Source organism: Lagopus muta, chromosome 5 (genome assembly GCF_023343835.1).
Source record: "Lagopus muta isolate bLagMut1 chromosome 5, bLagMut1 primary, whole genome shotgun sequence".
Lineage (NCBI taxonomy): Eukaryota > Metazoa > Chordata > Aves > Galliformes > Phasianidae > Lagopus > Lagopus muta.
Genome location: NC_064437.1, coordinates 15,983,156 through 16,005,784, shown reverse-complemented (window position 1 = coordinate 16,005,784; position 22,629 = coordinate 15,983,156). Strand labels below are relative to the sequence as shown.

Here is a 22,629-nt window from a genome sequence, read left to right as displayed (position 1 = left end):
ACAGCAGATACAATTTAGCTCTATGTTATCACATCCTGCAGACAGATATGATTATGCACTTTTTTCCACATTTAATCCAAAATATATCCCTTGATTTTAACGATATTAGGTAACACTTCACAGTAATCAAAAAAGTGAGAAAGGCCACTGGGGATGAGCCACTGCTATGGAACTTCCAGCAATGGAAAGTAACTCTTCACAACAACAGCCTTAGAAAACTCAGGCAGCTGCAGATTTTGGCTCCCATGCAAGAAGGCCTGCACGATGCAGGAGATGCTTGGGAAGAGGTCGGTCCCTGGCTGCCACAGCACTCAGCAGGAGAAAAATCTTCATGAAAAGGGCTAGACGAGCTACTTTGGGGCATCTACCTTAGATTTCAGATCCTCAGAGCAATGGTGAGTGGGAAAGGCAGTACTAATTTCAGGGAAGAAAAATCAGGACTACCTAAACTAATTTCCTGTTTGTAAAGTCTTAGTGTCATAAAATCAAACTTTATTCTATCTGAAAAACAATGTAATAACCATTCAAAAACTGCAAAAAAAAAATCCGTAAAACTAAAAATGTTTCCCACAATTTCAAGTTTTACAACATTCCAACAAAGTGTAAGTAAAAAATAGTTATTCATAATCTAAGGGTAATGAGTTCAGCTGTGTACAACTCAGTCAGCAGCCCCAGACAGTTAAATTACTGTAAGTATAGAATACAGAACAGAATCAGAGAACACAGAAAACATGTGTAAGTATGTTCTTAAACATGTAAATATATTCTAAAGTAAGAATCAACTACTCCTGTGTCTTTATTTAAAAGATCTGAATTTTACTTGCATGAAAAATAATCTCTCATGCATGAAATCTTGCACCAGTTTGCTGTTTGCATGATAGTACAAAAAACACCTTTTTCCCCTGCTCATATTCCTCCATCACACAAATTTTGGGACAATTTTGAAAATGATCTCCTTTACAGCAGGACAGGATGGTGAATATCACCAGATTGCTTATGTTACTGTCAGTATCCCCATAAATTTAGTTCTCTTTCACAGACTGCACTGCTTTCTCAGAAAACCTAAATTTGTACACAAAACAAAAGAATATGGAATTTTATTTCTAATTGAGCTGTGGGTTTTCACTCTGTAGGTGACAGAGTGAAACCTGAACACAACATCAATCAAACTGAATCCTGCCCCATAACCAACAATCTGAAGTACTGTTCTATTGCAAATACTTTCATCTCCAACAATGACTTTCAGAACAAGCCTGTTTGTCTTTCCAATTACTTACTCTCTCTAAATGAGTCACCATTCCTTGAGTTTGACATGATGATAACATCCTGTACCTCTGCACGGTGCAGCACCTTTTAGTTTTGTACCATGTGAAAGTATTACCTTCAAAGCACAGCACGGACTATTCAGATACTGACATTTACTGGGCAGCAGGACATTGCCCAAACCTAATTAATACCCATATAATGCTTCGGAAATGTATAAAGTTTACAATAACTGACCAGTAACAGTACTGAACTAAAACCAAAACTGGATAGTGAAATCATTTCTACTGAAATGGGTATGGAAATCATTGTAAGGTATACCACACATCAATATAGCTCCAAATGCATTAAGTACTCTAGCTGCTGGCCAAGGAGGGGAGGGGATAAATCAAATGCAGATCTTGCATGGTGAGAGTTCTGCCTCTGAACCAAATGAAAACAGAGTTCATTGCCTTTGCTTTAAGTTCTTTCTTCTTTTCTCACAAAGAAACACATCTAACTTATTATAAAGATTAATCACATGTACATTCAACCTTAAAACTAAATGTATTCTTTATCCGATTTAATATGCTTCTTACAAATTGCAATCCCACACATATAAGGCATAGTAACTCTTACATTTCTTCTCTTTACTTTAAACGGGAAAAGTGTCAATTCTTACCTGAACATTTGCTTCAGGCTGTGGTACAGAAGTCTCCATTCTGTATTCCTGTAGTTGACATTACAATAAAGCACTGCCATGAGTCAAAAACAAACTTCCCCTTCCCCAACAAACAAAACATCATGTGAAATGCATTTCTTCTTCATATTATTCAAATTTATACCAGGACTATCCATACAGCAAAATCCACTTATTGGATATATGACTGATAAATGCAGAGGATTTGGCCTATAAATACAGGAGAATCCTTGCTCTGTTGGATGCACAAATGATTGATGCACGGGAATTGCTGCACCTGGTTAGATTCATTGTCTCATCATTTTGCTGCAAAATCTTAGTTGCATTCTAGCACAGCTGCACAGAACAGAATCACCTCCAAGTCAAGCATTCAAAGGATCTATTCCTTTCCATAAGTGTATCACCCTAGCATACTTGTTACCTCATTTACACATCCACAATGTAATGCAGACATACAGCTTCATTAAAAGAACAAAATAAAGCCTTTGCAAGAAGGTCAGTTAGTGAAAGCACGCTGAAACAGACTGTCAGAATAATTATGGAAAACCCACTGATGATCTAACAAACTCAACATTTAAGGAAGACACACCACTACATGATTCTTCTGAGACACAGCAACCACACAGTTTACTAATCCAATTTACACTATAAATATTTGCAGTATCAAAACTCAGCAGTAACATAAATTCACAAATCTCATCTTCACTGAAAAGCAAGCACATGGAAGCACAAGAGCAAAGTAATACAAAATTCCTAAATTTACTGAATGACCAGTGAAGATTCTCCCACCTGCCACCACTAATCGACTTTTTATCCCTGAGCTGAAATGCCTGAATAAATGAAGCGGTCTCAAAATTTAAGCAAGACTATCTATGTAAAATCAGTTCAACAGAAAACTAGCATACATTCTTATTCCCCCACACCTGTGGTCTTCCCTTTGAAATACTTTCAGTTTTAACGGGACGTTACCTGATCTACAGGACTTGGGGCCAACTTCCCAAGTCATGAAGGTTGGCTTATAAAAATGCATATATACAAAATGCAATTCCCAAGAGAGCAAAACAAGCCCAGAAATATTCTCTGCAAGCACATAACCCCAGTGAACAGCAATGCCATCCAGCAGCACTCAGGTTGAAAAGTCTCTGGTCACAAAAAGTTTTCAGTGGGTCAAATAACAGGAGAGCTTAATTAGTCTTAAATTTCTTCTTTATAAATGCAATGAAGAAGGCAGACTATTCATTAAATATAAAAGCAATTTTATAAAAACACATCAGAATTTTATTGCTTGAAGAATACAGCATATGAAAAAAGCACAAGAATGTCCAAAAGAAAGGTCACAAGGATCCAAACATATTACACCACACATACCAGATGCAGTAAAATGTTAACCTGAATTCTGCATCAGAAAATAAAGGGGTGAAAATATTCCTAATATTATTTAAAAGAAAAAGACTCATTTAAAATAGAAAGGTGTGAAGGTGTTACAGTACAAATTAGAAAAGCCAACACTGCACATTAACATTGTATCACTAGACTAGATTTTCTACCTTTGGTACTTAAACCTTCACAGAAAACCACTTCCTTAATCAAACCTTGCCTAATACATATCATATAGTAGCTGTGAAAGGTTTTTCGTTCATTTTAACTTAAATATTGAGATACGTTTCTGAGTTTTCACTGCATGAATGCATTTAAGGAAGTGTTCACATTTACTCTATATGAAACTTAATGCATCTCACACTTAAAAGTCACTAAGGGACTCAGACCTGAATATATGCCAATTCTACCTTGTTCAGACCATTATGTAAAAATGGACTTGATGTTTTCCATTTATATCCTTATACAAACAGACTTGCTGCTCTCCTCAGGATCCGTGACTAGAGCAACCTGCTGAGGTCTTAGGTTAAAATAAACAAACTGCATTATTACAGAGCTATGAGATCATCTACAGCAGTATGCAAGTGGCTTTTCTAGTCTGCTCAGATTAGAGTACCAGAAGATATGCCAGTATTACTTCAAGTAACACATTAAAACCCAGTAATGGACACTACTGTGCTTTATTTCAACACAAAGAACAGCCGCTTATCCATTAATCAACAGAATTTTCAAATCAACTATCAAAAGGACTGCTACAGTTCTGTTCCATGTCTTACCCATCACTTTTGGGGAATACTTTGTCAAAAACCTGGACTTACCTACAAACCAATTTGAGTGATGAAAATGTTATCTTTCAAAGTATTTTAGTAATCCAGCAGCAACCTAGTGTGGAAAACATTAGCATTACGCTGACAACGATGACTTATCAAGGTTAAATAAAATCCCTCTTTTATTGTAAGCATGCTCTTAGCTTCAGCTTTTGCCTTCATAGGCTCGAATCATTCCCAGTTACATCAGTGGAACCAGAACAATTCTGTTTCATCAAGTTCCAGTTTTATATTTCAACAATATGAACATATCTGGACTACGCAATAACATCAACAGTTAACATTAAATTGGAGCAAAACAATAAGAAGAGTTAGTTTCCCAAAACGGGCAGCCTGCGAAGTAAAATATTCAGTCAGGACTGACTGTCAAAGGATGCAGTAATAAAACCATGGGTTTATTTTTTTCCATCCCATACCAAAAAGGATTCAATTTGTACAACTCCTATTAAACATACATTTTCACCAAGCTAGGAAAGATACTGTTTTCAAATTGTAACAAGTGTGGTATTTGAGCATTTATAATATTTATTGCCATATATATCCGCATTTTAAAAAGAACAAAGAATTCAAGACTGTACTATGCTGAACTTGACTTTTTCCCCATTAATGGTTTACCTCTACTGTACCACTCCCCCCCAAAACAATTAAAAATTCTAAGTAAGATTTCATAGTTTAGTTAAAAGGGAAGAAATGCAAATGTGGATTTAGAGCTTTTTGTATAAATCTCACTATATTTTATAAACTTGTTGTTTATTGTAACACTGTTTATTGATCAAATAAGTGACGCACTGCTATCTAAAATTTCCATATACACCATTAAAAATCCAAAGTCGATATGATACTGAACCTTAAATCTTCAAGAGTTCAAAAAAAGACAGTTTATACATGTACAGCACACAACAGCAGACACCCCTAGAATACCAACTGCCAGTCCATGATGCATACAAACTTACAGGTAAGCATTCATTTCACTGTTTTCATTGTGCAGGAAAAATATTTCTTAGTGAAGACAGAAACCCAGCTGGTGAATTTCAGATATCATCTTCATCATCTTCATCCTGAGAAGATCCTGCCTGATTGGATGCACTGGCTGAGGCAGCAGCAAGCTGCGCCTGTTGAGCTGCTTGTTGCATCTGCAGCCACTCTTGCTGTGCCAGTTCTGCTTGCTGTTGTCTAGCCTAAAGACATGAATTTAATTGTTAAGGTCATACTATATAACTTGTGAAGAATCTCTAGCACACTTAGGCTAAAAAAGCAGTTTTATCTGCACCTGCAGATTCCTTTTATATAACTTTGTATTAAATGTGCACACAAAAACATATCTAGAAATACCTTCATTATTCCTACTAGCTATATTTGCTCTTCCTCTGAACATTTAGAGGATTTATGCTTTCCAGAACAAGTACATTAGTCCATGCCTCTTTAGTTTCATTGTAAGGATTGTGCTGAACCTCTTACTAATGGAAAAATTAAGACAAGATAGAGCGAGAAAAAAATACAGGGTTCAGTTTCAAGGCCTGTTAGCATTCAACCACCGTTCAGAGATGAGAACAGTCCCACTCTGCTGATTACAAACAGAAAGTTTGCAATCACAAAGTAATCCAGTTGCATCCCTGCCCCACAGCACATAGTATTACAAAAACAAAAAACAAAACAAAAATAATCATGGAAATGAAGAACGCCATTATCTTACTTTGCTAAGCCATCTTTGGAAAACAGAGCAATCTAAGCTCTTCTTAAATAAGGATGGGCAGGTTGAAACGTCTTTGTTACAGAAGAGTACATTATCTGTACTTCAAGGTACAAGATGTTCTAACCAAGTCCTTCAAGTAGTTCACACGGTACCTTCCCATTTTCCCATTTAGAGCATTTTCTCTTGTTTTTCAGCAACTATTTTTGATTTCAACGCTGTGTTAAAGTTTCAATTTCTGTTTTGAATGAACATTAGAAGAAAGTTTTTTAAATTAAAAGCCTTCAGTATTCTTTACTCGCTCACCAAATTTTCCTTTCTTTTTCCAAAGCATCAACAAATCAGCTTTTCAGACTTCATGACACCAAAAGATGGTGCTTCAGAAAATGGTGATCAAAACCAGTTTACCTATTTAGTATACATGAAAACAAAAAACCTTCCTATGCTGTAAGAAGTGTCGCACTTTCTCAGCCTGTTCAGCACCTCCCAGTGAGGGCTTTTCAGTATTTTTAAGTGGTAGCCAAGTTAAAAAGGTTGGAAAACAAGACATTGTAAATTTGCAGCATCTGCACACATAGCAAAGGCATAAATATTGATCACATACAAACTAACAATAGCCCTCCCCACTAACCTTGCTACAATTAAGCTGACTGTACACTTACTGAAGTAATACACAGGAGCACACCAGCAATCAGAGGCCTGGCACTTCTCACTGGATGGATCATTTTGTCACTGTCTATCATTTACATAGAAAAATTCAAATTTCTTCTCTGAAAGAGTGGTCAGACACAGGAACAGACAACATTGTCGAATGCGCTCATGAAACATTTAGATGTGGAACTAAGGAACATGGTTTACTGGGGGAAATTGGCAGAAGGTGGATGGTTGGACTGGATGGTCTTGGAGGGCTTTTCAAACCTTGGTGATTCTATGATTCCATGATCATTTTAAGTCTTTTCAAAAGCTGCGGCGATAAAAAATTCCACTGAGTTGTATTGACTAAGAAGCCGTATCAGCTCGTGGGGTAAAGTGAACTCATTTATTGAGCAACCCATTTACACAGGAACTTTAGAAGCAATCTTTAGTAAGGAAGCCTTAAAAAAACTCCTTCTGTTGATGACCTCATCTTACAGATACTTTTAGACACGTGTGAATATCAGGAGGAACAATTAGACTGACTTCAAATATTCACTATCATCCTAGTACAGACTTAAGTATAAATCAATTATGCTAAATTTAAGTAAATTAAGTATAATTTAATATAATATTAAGTAATATTTGCCGCATTATAACACATTACTTTTAAAAATCATATTAAAAAAAATCAAGACAATTTTGTTAAACCAGCATGTATTGTCTTTAATTTAGGCACAGTACTATAGAATTTAAAATAACACAAACGTATTTCACATGGTCAATTCTGTATATAAAGTGTGGCCTCCATAAGGTAGCAATGGCTTTAGCATTCTTGTTTTATGTTACTTAGCAGGTTGTACCCCTTCAACTATCTTTGTTGTTCTATATATCTATCATTTTTTTGTAGACTATATGAAGTTTTTGAACAATAGTTAAAAAAAAAACAAACACAAAAGCCATGAATCAAGCTAGCTATTATATATAAATTAAACCTTGAATCAGAAGCAGCCATATTGGTCTTTCCAATAATAGTACAATCAAAAAAAGTCCTCCCTAGTTCAATGCACGCTGACAAGAGCCTTATGCATGCTGAAGCTTTAGTTGGCAAAAAAATTAATCATGCAAATACGATTAACATAGTTGGCACCTTATAACACAAAACCAACAGTTATGAGGTGTTTCAGCAAGATAAAAGTACAGTTAAGTGGTGGGAAAGGAGGTCATAGTAATCAGGCATAGTAACAACTGAATAAGCACATTTTCAGAGGAAATAAAATTATGTAAATAGAGAAAACAAGACTCATAGACTGGGTAAGAGAAAACAGAAAGCAAAGATTATTTTCACATCATTTAGTTTAGAGAAAGACTGTCTTATCATACTGAGAACAAGACAGAAAGACAGCGTAGAAGGATAAATAAAATTAGCTTTTAGTTATTTAAACTTGGAAATGTTTACTATCAGGTAAAACTGGGATGAAGGAGTATTTGCAGGCAAATTCTCTCCCTGTGCTTCAACTGCCTCCTTAAAAATTTATGCATGAATTAACTCAAATAGAATCTTGCCATGAGTAAATAAAGATGAGAAAGGACAAATTAGAATTTTTTAACAATTAATTGTTTCTTTCAAAGCCTCAGTGATTTGTGCACTGATGGTCACAAACAGAAGAGATATTCATGTTTTAAATGCAATTTTTAAAAATGGTAATTCCTAGAACAGCACCTTCATTTTTTATTTCCTCAGCTAAGTAGTTCTTAATGTATTACTGCAATACAATGGAAGTACCTGTCTCAGTAGCAGGGGAGGAAAAAAATCCTTTCTAAATCTAGAACATAAAATTTGTATGTGTCAAATTGGAGGAATAACCACAAACAGTATCTTCCTTATTGACCTGACTTTCTGTAATACAAACAGGACAAGAAGATCAATAGCACCTTGGATGCTATAGCAGTCAACAAGGAAAGGAATACTTCTAGGTGTGCGTACACGTTTTCGCAGCAGTAGATCCACCGCATTAATTATTACAACCTCATCTGTTAAGTGCTGCGTTGCTTCACTTACTTTTGCAAATAATTCCTGTTGCTGCCTTAGAAGCTCTTCTTCCGGAATGCCGAGGTTTTCCAAGCGTGAACTGGCCTTTCTTCTCTTTAGTGCTACGGTTTTGCATTCTTGTAAGACTTCTTTTACTTCACTGATATAGGAGCCAAAGCCCAAACTTTCTAGTGCTAGAAAAAAAAAAAAAAAATTATCTTTTAGAAAGCTTCTGATATCAGATACCTACATACAATTACCCTAAACATACATTTCTGAAAAAATAGAAGGCATTTGATCATTTTTCTGTCACTTGTGATGAAAAGCTGTGTTCATGAGAACATCTGACAGCTACTCTCCCTGCCTCTTTTTCTACACCCTCTAAAGAGGGCACGCTAGAAATATAAACTTTACTGAAGTGCAAAAAGTCCTGGCTTGCAAAGCACTCAGGACTCCCAGATTCATTTTACTAGAGAGGCATTACACTTAGAAGGCCTCCATCTTCATGTCCTGCATATCAGACTAATACATAAACTACAGAACCAAGATGCCCTATCTGAACAGTGATCCATTAATCTCTTAGTGATTCTGTCTTTCATTTTTGTTGCAAGTCTTCAGAAAAAGTTAAATCATCTACCTATAACAGAGAAAACTTTCATTAAGATAGAAATAAGGACAACAATAACCACAGAAATATGCTTTAGCTTTGTATCTGAATACCTGAATTCATTTTCCAGATGCTAACAAGCTAGAGATGTGTATTCTACATAAACAGTTACATACAACTCCTTGTTGTTTTGGAATGGAAATCCTCGTATTTATTGCTACATGAAAATGCATTCAGAAGCTAAAACACAGCATTTCAACCTGCCTGAGGAGATGCAAAGAATAGCTGTATTCTGCAACAGCTTTTAAAGGTTAAGAAAGGTTAAAAGCAAAACAGGCAGAACATATGATAAAAGGCATATTTTGACATGCCACTTGCTATGTATGCCTCCACACACACATACACACACACCCCAAAGCAGAACCTAAAACAGAACAGGCTAGTAATATTACACAGACACCAACTACTTAGAAACAAGCCCCAGTTTCACTCAACAACTGGTTCATTTCCAATAGTTACACAAGTCTGAGTTTTCCTTATAGAATTATACTTGTTTTAATATTTATCTTACTTTATTGCAACCTTACATAATAAACTTTCCAAGAAATCACACTCAAATAAACTACATAACAGTAAATATGAACAACATTATAAACAAACTCCAATTTACAGTAGGTCAGACTACTTTTTAACATGTTTCTAAGTGCTCTTTTCCTACCCGTAACTGAGGGCACGCCATCACAGTAACACAGAGCCACTCTGTGAACTTGTGGCTTCCAACACATACAAGGAGACAATCAACACGCTGCCTTCAACCTAGCAGCACACTGCAGCAGGACTGCCATGCTTTTAAGAGATTTGGCAAACATTTTGCAAATGACTTAACATAATACCTATTTCTTAAGAAAAATGAAGTTCAGAGACGAACCAATTTAGAGATAATTAAATTACTCCAGACAGCATGCCAGTTCAACCTCAGCCCACGCAGACACTGGAACCATTTCAAATTAGTCCACAGTTTCTATGAGAATCACCAAAAGCCTTCTCTAACCTGTTTAATACAATCTCAGCAGAGAGCAGGCAAACGCATCTGATGGTGCAGAACTGGTTCTCTAAGCAGCCTATTAATATTAAGGAACTCATTTAATTTTAAAATGTAAACAGTAAATTCATTCAACTATTTCAAACTCAAAGCTTTTCCTTTTTAGCATTAAGAGCTCTACAAGTCGAACTTCACTAAGATGAACTATCACAGTGAATACACAGATGTTCACCAAAAGAATACTGATAGATCAGGCTTGGCAATCTGCTGCACTGGAGTATGAGCAGCAACCCAGATCAATGGCAAGTTGTACTTGCAACTTAAGAGAACGGAAATTAATGGAAAGAACTTATAGTTACATACTGAATATAACACAAAGAAAAGTTGCAAAAGAAAAGTGTGATGTAACTATGACAGATTCACAAAACAGCTCAATACAAATACACCAATAACATTATGCCTGCTGCAAAGAAATACTACTGGCAGTGAACTTCAGAATTTCACTCTCTTGAAACACACTGTGGCTTCACAGAGCACATGCATGGAAGGAATAAGCCTCTACCTCTTTCCAAAGATATATATATATTTATTTCTGAGTACCACTCAGAATGGTACTCAAATGCTGAATAAAAGTCTACTTGAGCAGAACTACCCGTTCACCAAAATCCAGAATCTTTCTATTTCTAGAGTGTTAAGTCTACACATTTATTCAGGCTGCTGAAGATTTGATATATTACAGATGTTAGAAGAATCCTACATAATTTCAAAAGCTGGATCCCAAAACACAGTGCTTTTAAAAGGTAAGGAGAAGGAAACTTTTACAGATGTCAAATCACACCTGTCCTTTTTCTTCAGCTTTCTTCCATTCTTAAAGACTGCATGAAGGCAAAGATGTCTGATTAATCCATTAGCATAACCACTTGTAGTTCTAAATCTGTTTTTAATACAATCAGGTCACTCATATCTGAGATGTTTACCTTCATAGCCCTTCCAAAATAAAGTAACTTCCAAAGTGAAAACTCAAGTTTTTCACATTAAAGCATTAACTAAACAGTGTCAACATCCTAACAGCCCATGAAGAGAGGCTACATGTCATCGATTCTCACATCTCAGCTTCACATAGACAAAGTAATCCAAGCAATCAGCGTGAAAAAATGGTGATTTCCAATGTCAGCACATTCAGAATCCAATAGAAGGCCAGCTCCTCAAAAAGCCCACCTCACCACAACTTACAGATCCACCAAGTGAGCCTATTTTCTGTTTCCACAGCTGGTCCCAGCGTCTCTAACTGCTGCAAAAGCTCTCCATCTCCACTCAGACCATGACAGCCCTGACATCTTTTGGCACTCTCCAGGAAGCAGATGCACATTTTATCATTAGTGGTGAGCGCTTGGCTCAGCCCAAGTAAGTCTATCACACCAGATCTCCCTCAGGATGCAGGAAGCCTCTGCTTTTCTTTCCTTGTGCTGTCCGTAGGCACTGTGCCAGTCAAGTGTTTGTGTTACCACACAAAAGAACACTGCAAGGACTTCACTCATCTGAAACAACCCAGCAGCGAGGGAAAGCATTCCAGCCCAGTATGTGGCCACGCAGCCATTTTTCCCTAGTGCAATGGTGTGTCCTCTGTACTGCTGCTCCAGACAGGGAACTATAACAACGAAGCTGCAGTTTCAGATTAGTTCTGACACAGCCCAGTGGCAGGATGTCACCAGCTGGAAGGGCGCCTCTCTCCCCTCTTTTCCCCCAGCCCCTGCTTCTAACCTAGCAACCTCTTGTTCGCAGGAACATTCATATCAGCAACCTCATGTGACAGTGAACTATCTTCCCTGATGGCCAAGTTTTCACAAAGTCAGTGTCAGAGAAGAGACAGCTACATCCAGCTCTAGAGAGGGTGCAAAAGGATTCCTGTGGGCAGCAGCCTGTTTAGCTGTGATGCGATTTCCACATAATTTCTAAGGGAGTTGACTGAAGCCATTAAAAGGACTGGGTTAACCTCTTGATCACAACAAACATATATTTCAACTACTGAATTTGTTAGCATTGAGGTCATGAAGCTATATCAAGGTAAGTTAAAGCAGCAAACATCTACATTGTCAGAAGACCAATGGAAATGTCAATATGCTATGCCTCTGTACATGTCTCTGCTGCCTGCAAAATGAACAGCCTAGACCATCACCCTTGAAATGAGTACCATCTGCTAACTGACCACATCTGGGGGAAGCACAAGCACATTCCTGCAGGCAAGGAGAGCAGTAAATCCAGGAACAATCCCTTCCGCCTCCAAAAGCATCAGAAAAAGCATCTCTCTCCAGAGTGTTCATCAGCAATATTTGACTAAAATGGCCAGACCTAATACAAAAGCAGTTTTCAAACACAATGACACAGAGCTCAGCAAAATACTTGTGTGTATAACATTAGCAGATGGTCTCCAACCACGTACACGCACATTGCTTTCAATTTGTTACCAAACTGCTGTTTGTAATCCTGTCAAGTAATTGAAACTCTTCTGGTGAGCAAGCTGGGACCAGCAAAAGAAAAAACATTTTGACTGTTTATCAACAGAAAGTCTTATGATTTTGTTTCTTAAAACAATTTGACACCACTACAATGTTGGAAATACCTCTATGGCAAATACTACTGCCAAGAGCTCTACCAAACAACAGAATGAAACACTCTAGGGATCAATGTTATCAATTTGTTTGCAGCAGTCACTAGTACCAACAACCATTACTTCAGCAGCAAAGTGAATGGTTCCTGACAAAAGATGCTTGCTGCAGACTTACACACGAGGCAAGGAACCTCCCTACTCATGGCAGAACATAAAGAAAAGCAAATGAGATGTATTGAGAAAACTTTCAGTCAACAAGGCAAAATAGAAGGCAACAGCTGAGCACAACACAAAGGAATGTCATTATTACGTGTTTCCCACAACAGATAGAAATAGCTGATTTAAAACGATCACAATTCCAGGCAAAGTATCTCACTTTTTATGGAGTCCGTGCAAGGAGATTAAGACCCACGTGCCCAATCACGGGCCTTTTGTCTGTCTCCTGAGCACTCAATAAGCTCAGGACCTTGAAACACACTGTAATAGAAAGCTGCACTGCCATTGCAAAGAGCAGCCCTCGTATCACAAGCCTGAAAAAGACTGCTGGACTCAGAGACCTCTCTCCAGGCATCACACCTCTCTGAACGAAGAGACAAGAGCCGGTGCCCAGCACACAGCCATCTTTCAAACCAAAGACAGTGTTCCCTCGCAAGGCACCGACTGGCCGGACCACACGTTGCATCTCTAAGGCCCTTAACGCTCCCCTGTTGACTCTCACACCTGAGCAGAACAGGCGCGGCCCACAGCACGGTGCTGCCGGAAGCTCACCTTGTATGACATGCTCCGGGGATATGGTCTTCTTCTCCGACTTGTTGCAGATCTCATTGGCCTCAGAGGAGATGAGGTGGATAAACTCCGTGCAGCAGTTGACCACCAGTTCCCGGGCATCGTTTGCCACGCGGACGTTGGGGAGCGTCTCCTTGATCATCTTGTTGATGGCAGCCCTGGGGATGGTGAGGTCGTCGTCGTTACCCGACGACGAGGCCATCCTCGCCGCCACCGGCCCCCGAGGGCCGCCCCGCCCCGCTCCCGCGCTCTCGAGCGTGTGGGAACCGGCAAGGTTAAGCGGGAGGCGACGCGGCCGGGGTCGGCGCCAGGCGAGGGGCACGAAGAGCAACGGGCAAGCAGCTGCCGGCGAGGCGCCGGGACGCGGGGCCGGGAAGCGCCGCTCGGGCTCAGGGCTCCCTTGGCCGCGGCGCCTGCCACTGCCGCCACCGCCACATCCTCCGGGGAGCCGGCGCCGCCGCCTTATGAGCGGTCTGAGAGAAGGCGAGCCCTGGAGCACCGGTGCGGCACGACTCCTTCCTCCCGGGCGGCGGCACCAGTAAAGGCTGCCGCGAGACGGAAACGGACCCTCTACGGGCTCGACCTGCGCGGAGCGCCGCTTCCGCCGGAAGTCGGAACGCGCTTCCGCCGCCCGGCTCCTCCCCCTCATCCAGCGAGCACCGGAAGTGCTGGGGGCGCGAGGCCGTGCCACGTGCGCGCGGCGAGGTGCCCGGCGCTGCTTGAAGCGGGGCGTGGTGCAGCCGCCGGCATTGGCCGCGAGCAGGAAACATGCAGATGTGGCACTGAGGGACGTGGCGAGCGGGCATGGTCGGACTTCGGCTTCTTTGTGGTCTTCTCCACCCTTAATGATTCTAGGATTCTGCTCTGAGCCCCACTGGGCCCCGTGATGACAGACTGAGGCGTGAGCGAGATGCCCGTGGGGCTCCTAGCGCAGCACTCCAAACCACGCTCAGACGGCACGGGGCAGTTCGGGCACTTTGGGGAGTTCGCGGCTGGGTGTGAAACACGCTGCATTACCACAGCCACCGCCTGCGCCGGGGCTGCCGCTGGGCTCAGTCCACACCTGTGGGGAGAGGTGGGGCCGGGCTGCTGCCAGTCCGGGCACGAAAGGAGAATTACAGCGGAGTGTGCTGACGGAGAGAGAGAGCCGACGCCCGAGGCACGGCCCAGCCTCAGTGTGAACGTGCTGGGTGCCTCCTGCCGAGGGCACGAGCCTCCAGCACGAGCCTCTAGCCCTAGGCAGGGCTGACGTCAGAGAGTGATGTGAAACTGGGGAGCAGCCCTGGGGAAGCACGGGTCCTTGGCGAATGAAGAGGAAAGGCTCTCTTTATGTTAGAACTGCAGCTGAGTAAATGCAGAGTAGGAAAGTTGGGCGAAGAAAAGCCCGTGCTACACCTTCAGCTGCTTCTGCTGTATTGACTTGCATTTTTATTTATTTTAAAGGTGAATTCTAAGGAATTTGCAATTTTTTTCCACGTAAAAATTATCAGCAATAAAAAGCCCTTGTCTCCTTTCAGTAAAATAGTTACTTCTGTTAAAAACAAACAAAAAACCAAAACTACCAAACTACTGGGAAGACAGCAAGGTGTTAAGAGGTGATTTGTTAAAAACAAAACGGAACAAAACAAAAAAACACTCCTCTAATACATTTGTCAGAGCATCTAAAGGAAGCATTCAGAATACCTTAGCTTCAATAGAAATAATGAATACTCTAGTTGTTGCTCTTCAAGATCAATGACACTTTTCATATATCAAATATAAATTCTTAATAGCCTTCTAATACAGTACACATCTCAGTGCGTGTTAGGTTATAGTTGAAGGGAAGCAGACTGATAGTAAATACTTAAGAATTTAAGTTAATGTTTATCTTTCCACAAAAAGAGAACTCTAAATAGCAGTTGCTAAGATGGACTAAACCTGTAGATAGAGGGTTTTAATTGCAACGTCCTGCAGACTAAAGATAAACATAAACTGAGGTGATTATCTTATGTAAGCTCAAAGATCTTGAATGCCTTTATACAGTTACAGAACAAACAACAACATGGTGTTAGCAGCAGCTGTAACTAATATTCCAGCTTGTATAATCTCATTGTGATGAGGATTTTCCCAGGTCAAAGCTTTTTCTGCTTCTCCACCTCAGCAATTTGATGAAGTTAAGACTTGCACTGAAGATTTTGTCATGATGAAAAACCATTTTGTAGAATATATCGATGGGTAGATCTCCATTTGGATCTGCATATTTCAGTGTTGTCATAGGCGTATACAAGGCATTTGTCTGATGGCGAAAAGGTGGATTTTCTGCAAGTATTATCTTTACTGTATGCTGCCAGGAATTACAAGAGGAGTCATTAAAGGACCTTTACTAAAACAGTAAATTAAAAATTTGGTTTTCATTTAAGTAGAGGAAAAGTAGATGAATGAAATGCTAGAATTATGTGAATGCTGTATGCAGCTTTATTAGAATTTCATTAGAATTTTTTCTTCAAATATTTAAGGCTAGAATTATTTCTTATTTATTCATAATCCTATTTCTATTCCTCTACTCCACAGTGATGGCACTTTATACAAAGAATCCTGCACAGCCCTCCAAAATTATCCCTATTTGCTCACAATAGGTAGATAGTTAAATTGAGTTTACTAGAAAAGGATCAGAACAATGCACTTCACAGCAAGGGAAGCTTCAGTGTCAGCATGCGTTATGTGTTAGCAGTCAGCATCTGAAATTGTTGTCCCTTTCAATAACTTGCCTCCATCTGTCTTCCCAAAGAAAGCCCTGAACACCAAAAGCGACATCCAAGTATTTCTTATAGTGCCTTTTGTGGTCTAGGGTAGTCAAGTCAACTTCACACTCGCCTCACATTTGTGGAGAGCTACTTGTGAGACAGAGAGGAGAGGATTTAAACAGCCAGAAACCCTGTGCAAATGTAACAATGAGGAATGGCCAGATTTGACAAGCTGATGTGTAAAAGAATGTGTCCACAAGGGTATTTAAATTAGCACCTGCCTTTAAGTGGAAAAAAAATAATATTCCTTTAATATTCTGGTGGGTCTTGTTCATAACTCTTGAGATTCTCTTAAGTTTTTAAAATTCTTTTAAGTCACACAGATACAGTGTAATTTCATCTAACATTTTAACAAAACAACAATAAATACAAAACAAAATTACAAAACCGACCAATGAACCAGTGCATTCTTAAATTAAGAAGAAAAACAAGAATTGTTGATGAGTTACCTCTGCAACTTCCTCAGCACTTTGTCCAAGGCTCTGAAAAATTTGTTTGTAATTTTTAAGGTAAATATTAGTAAACATGTCAGCTGTTTCCTCATCTGCAGCTGAAAGATCCATTTTCATTCCATCTTCAAACACTTTTCTTTCAAATTCTGTAACCACTGGACCCGGTTCAATCAGACTTAACCTATCCAAAAGCAAAGGTAGACAGATTGTTACTGGTCTCCATGTGAAATGTACCTTTCTATGCTTCTTAAAAATGTATACCAAAGAGTTGCAATCTGAGTTTGAGCTAGCAAACAATAAGAAGTATGCCTTATCAAGGTGGCCCACGTCATATTATTGGTCTGAAGCTGCTATCCATCCACATAGAGTAGAAAAATCTGCACAGCATATCTTTCAGGGAGGCACTGTAAGTTAACTCATGACAGAAAGAAGTGCAGTTGCTACTTGCTATCTTGGAAGTGTAGAATCTGATGATTATTTATCCAGAAGAACTTCAGAAACACAAAGAAAAATAATTTAAAGATGATAAAAAATTCATTACTTTCTACTTTCTGGACAAAATCCCACATGATTTGTTTTTGTTAATGGTTTTCCCATGATAATAGTGGCTGAAAGAGAGTGGAGTTACCCAAACATGAACTTTTTGTCAAGTTGTCAGCATTACATAGATCCCCCTACATTATTACATAAAATACTGAGAATTTTGCTGTTGACAGACAGATTTGGTTGCTAACAAATAAAAAAAAATCTGATTTTGATCAATAGGTACTGCAGCAAGTCACAGAAATACAGTTACTGGTTGGCTCTTATCTAGTTCAGGTAGTAACTAACCAATCTCAATGTTTATCAAAACACTCTTTGGGATAGGGCTTCTTTCCAGGGTTCAGTTTTGGTCAGGCTTTTCTTCAGACCTAGTGCAGCATTATAGTCTTATAATCTCATCATGGTACTTATTTTAAATCCCTCCAGACTGTTCAGAGCCTTATGCAAAATCAAAGTTTGGAGGCAGCTTTGTCTCTGGAATCCCATGTCAGCAGCTGTCTCTTCCCACAGCACAAGGGCTAAACACTCAAGCACACACAGATGCAAGCGATGTTTAACAATTCTTGAATTTCACACGTAAAATAGTTCCAGTGTGAATACGTGTGACAAATCCAACACTGAAGTACCACAATGAACAGCACCATTCTCTCAAATACTGTCTTAAACATTAAGAAATACATCACATTCTTATTGCTTTCCTTTCAACCTCCTGTCCCAGTAGAAATCTCACCCCGTGTTCTATTCTGATGAATTTGTGTGATCTTCATCTTCCCCTTCCCTCCTTGTACTCCCCCTTCTCTGTCTCCCCAAGTCCTTCACCTTTTTTATCTCTAGATTCCTTTGAAAAGGAAAATACAGGTTTGTAATATTATTTCTACTGTACTATTATTTTTAGTATATGCAAGAATCTGTTCTCAGAAGTATTATTCATAAAAGCATGTAATTGCCCATGATAGTATGTTTATTTTCATATCAAAACTTTATTTGATAGAGCATGTGAAGAATGTGGACATTCTCTATGCCTTTCATGATGTACAATTTCCATGGGTTTCTCCTAGATAGCAACAAGCTTTAAGGATCTGTTTGGTAGTTCTGACCATATCTAAAACCGTCTCAAGAACAGTTTACATCTGTGGATCAATACTTACTGCAGCTTGAACTTGAGTGCTTGTATAGCTAAACTTTCGCAGAATCCTTCCACTGCAAACTTAGATGCAGCATAAACATCATTAAATAAAATACCTGATGGTACAAATAGAACATCCTGAGAATTGTATTCAACAAATAATTATTTTACTTTTACAAACATTTGTATTTTCCCAGAATTTCTGTGGTCTGCTGGGAAAACATTTAAAAAAACACCTGTGTATATTGGTCTAGTGAAACAACACTATCCACACTAATTACTATTGATTTATTTGCATATGTTCTCAAAATTGCTTATACTAGAAAAGTGTGGCTGACTAACACTCTTCTTCCTCTTAGCTGATGCTGTGAGCTCTTTGGATAAGTATTTTGTAGTCTAATGTATAAAAGTGCATATATAATATGCATTTATTTACACAATACCATTCACATTTACCAGCAAAACTTTTAATAGGCAGTAAATAGACACAGATGCTGAGCAATGTGGGAGGTTTGATTATGCAAGAGATCCAGTTTGCACTTGAGGGACTTGTAAAAAGAAGTGTAACAATGTATTTAGGAGAATGAGAAGTACTGTATTAAGGCAAACTGTAAGGGTTGTTATTGTTTAGGATTCGTCTCACCAGAACAATCCAGGCAGGAATAATGCCACTGTCTTAGTAATTGCAACATATATATAGTTAAGACTAGATGGAACACAAGAGTAGAAACATGATTATTCTTTGCTAAAACTAGCTCTGCAGAGTTTATGAGAGGAAGCTTTATTAAAAGGTGGAACAGTAGTGCAGGATGTTATTGGATTTTATTCCTTTACCACACTGCAGGGTGTAGTGTGTTTGCCCGTCCCCACAACCGTTTCCAATAGTAAAAACTCATACTACTAAATCTTGTTTCTTTCGGATAATCTCTAGTAATAGGAAATAAAAAATGACAAAATAAGAAATGGAGTTAAAACTGATAGCCTTACTCCCATGGAAAAAAATATACTGCAGATTCTCTTGTTTAAAGGTCTTGAGTAGTTGTGCAGAGTCACAGGTTATTGGAATGCATAAAAACATCATCCAAATGCTATCAAATAGCTGGAACTTCAGTGTTATAGAGCACAGTAGTTAGAGATGCTAGCTCCTGCATTTTTTCCAGCTAAGAGTTATGCCCTAGATATTGAATACTGAACTCTAAGAATAAAGAAAAAAGAACGACCACTTTGCCTTGTATTCCCATAACACTGCTTATTATAACTATATGGCCGCTCTTTCTCTTCTTCATGTCAGGCAAAATCTCCTTTAGGAGTCGAACCAGTCCGAAGAAGTTGGTATCCATCACAGTTTTCATTTCATCAATAGTCTGACATTCAATTGGTCCGATGAGCCCCATTCCAGCATTGCTGACTGCACAAAATGGAAGACAACAGTGACCAATAACTTTCCTACACATTAACTTGTCATCTTCACTGAACAGCATTTAAAAGTGAAAGGATTAGGCACTAAACAATCCTTAAATAATCTTTAAAGAAAAGGTTAAAACAAAAAGATGTTAATGCATAACTCAAGCTGTGCAAATATACTTTTATTTTTGTTTAATTACACTTCTAATCCAATTTTATTTTGCACTTCAACCAATTAATTTCAGCCCTTTTTCTTTAAATCAGAAAGGGATTACAGGAAAATGAGTCAAGAACCATCAATGTTTGTTCATCATTCAGCAGCAAGAATTAGAGCCTACTGTTCCATGCTATGGGCATTGGCTAAGTCTTCAATCTATTCCAAAAGACAGATTAGGTGGTATTTTAGCCTGTCTTTTAGGTTTCATTTGTTTGTTTGAAATACATACATCTTTAAAACACACACACACACACACACAATACCCTCATAGTAGCAGGTGTTCTACAATAAAACTATCATATTTTAGAAATTAGATCATAATATAGTTTGCAAATGTATTTTGTTAAACAGTTTTTTCAGCATTATCAAAAGAAAGGCAGGTCTGTAATTTTGTCTCAGATTTCATTCTTGAGAGTCTTCCATCTTAAGATATCAGTGTTTCCTAAGATGTCAGTGTTTAGTTTTAGCAAAAGAGTATGAGAAGACTAATTGCTGAATTATTTGCACAGCACAACTATAATTCTCCACACCAAATTAAAGAACTCTTACGTTGCATTTGTTATTTTACTTCTGATTTCTGAATGCTATTACTTTCTTATTAGGCAGGACTAACAGGGCAATGGTTGATCTATAGGGTGGTAAGTCTTCTACATGAGGATGCAGATTTGGGCAAAAGTTCTCTTCTCACACTTTATAATAAAGAACTGCATCATCTTATCCAACACTTTCTGCAATCAAGCCTCTCCTCTGTAAATAAAGAAAACGAGCTTCCCAGCTTCACAGAAACACAGTGAGATTTAATTCATGCCTGCACAAAGCCCAAAGAACCATGAACAGAGTAAATTATGCAATGACTGTTACTTTAATGACATGAAAAAATGCACCAATGAAGCTTCTCCAGTGTATTTGAGGAGAAAAACAGTACTTATCTGTTCACATCCTGTACTTGCCTAGGACATCAATCCTTCTGTCAGGGATACTGTTCACACAGGTTTTAATGGACTGTTCATCACAGACATCCAGTTGCTTAATTTCCAAGGTTTTGCCCAGATTATGACCTGCAGCTTCCTCAAGTGCATCTTTCTTGGCCAGATTCCGCATTGTGGCATACACTGCAGCAAACCAGAAGCCACAGTCGATCAGAACTAAAACCCTTCCTGTGGCAGTGTAAAGAATATTTTTTCATCTGTATCTTAAATGTCAGTAATAGAATCTAGATAAAAACTTGAAGTAGGAAGATCCGATTTTCAACATAAAATAGCGCTAATTCCCAGAACCAGAATCTGGTTCTGAAACCTTCAAAAAACTAAAAACGAGAATTAAACCACTATGCACAAACTAAAACACACAAGCATAATACCAAGCCAGGCTGCTGAGTCATTTTTAATACTCCAAACATGATATTATAGTCCACATATGCTTTTTGTCTGTGTTAATCACATGCTAGCTAACAAAAAGAGCTATTAAAAACGATAGCTGCTTCCTCCAGCTGTAAAAATGCTCATTTATGCAGGCAACTTCCCCACATAAATCATAGAATGGCCTGGGTTGAAAAGTACCATAATAATCATCTAGTTTTGTTACTGTACCATAATTATCCATAAAACTATGTATCTGCAACCAGCCCCCTTGCAGTAAAATGCTGTAAGAATGAGAAACTGATTTCCTGCAGGCTGATATATTTACCTTGCCAATCATTTTCAGTCACAGCAAATATCCCATTTCTTCTGTTCACCCTCTTATAGGTGCATGGGGTTAGAATAATCAAATACATCAGGGAAAATAACTACAAGATTATTATTCATTTCTTCTAAAAGAATTTCTTTGGCCTTCAAATTGACATAAACATTTCATTCAACAAATTTTTTAGTAGCCAGAGATGAAGCTAACTACAAGCATTAGAGAGAGAGAGAGAGAGAGAGAGAGAGAGAGAGAGAGATCTGTTCAGTTGATGCAGGTGTTCAAGCTTTTTTCAAGTTGTTTGCTTACAAGAAGTGGCATATTTTAACTGCACTGTATTTCCTTGATGATAGAAAGGGGAAACTGAGAAGAAAAGAGTCAGATTGAATACCTGTAATGTGTTAAGTAACAGGGAACAAAAACCAAAACTATTGCATTGAAAGATATATGTATTTTTTAATAAACATAAATAACAGAAATGTTGTTACCTTTAAATCTTTCCTGTTCATCTTTTGCCATTTTTACAGCTAAGGCCAATCCAATTCCTGAGGAACAACCTGTAATAAGGACATTTCTTCTTGCCATTTTTTCAACTATGGGTCAAGCAAGAGTTCTTGCTCAGAGGAGCAGCAACCTAAGTGCAGCTGCAGAATGTGTCATTGGCCTTTAATGCTATCTCGAGCTTTCCTGAGTCGGCAAATCCAAAAATGCACACCTAGACCCTGCGTGATTAAGGGATAATCTCCAACCAGACAAAAACAGAAACACATGCTCCTTCATGAGCTTATAATCTGCACTGTCAATATGGACTATATTTAATACAAAACAAGATGAGTCTTGTAAGACATGTAAACTACAAAAGTTTTGTTTTGTTTTGTTT

General features: G+C 38.6%; 2 protein-coding genes across 2 annotated transcripts; both read right to left on the bottom strand.

Annotated features, from left to right (window-relative positions):
* Positions 1 to 3,051: 3,051 nt before the first annotated feature.
* Positions 3,052 to 14,146, bottom strand: DR1 (down-regulator of transcription 1). The gene is made up of 3 exons (XM_048946450.1): positions 13,527 to 14,146; positions 8,532 to 8,695; positions 3,052 to 5,324 (listed from the first exon to the last, which is right to left on the bottom strand). Exons 1-3 carry the CDS (start codon positions 13,744 to 13,746, stop codon positions 5,178 to 5,180), a joined length of 531 nt encoding a protein of 176 aa, XP_048802407.1. The 5' UTR covers positions 13,747 to 14,146; the 3' UTR covers positions 3,052 to 5,177.
* A 164-nt stretch (positions 14,147 to 14,310) lies between these two features.
* LOC125693135 (retinol dehydrogenase 8-like) lies at positions 14,311 to 22,491 on the bottom strand. The gene is made up of 5 exons (XM_048944654.1): positions 21,016 to 22,491; positions 19,677 to 19,852; positions 18,471 to 18,564; positions 16,777 to 16,960; positions 14,311 to 15,867 (listed from the first exon to the last, which is right to left on the bottom strand). The coding sequence occupies exons 1-5, from the start codon at positions 21,168 to 21,170 to the stop codon at positions 15,631 to 15,633; spliced, it is 846 nt and encodes a 281-aa protein (XP_048800611.1). The 5' UTR covers positions 21,171 to 22,491; the 3' UTR covers positions 14,311 to 15,630.
* Between the last annotated feature and the right edge of the window lie 138 nt (positions 22,492 to 22,629).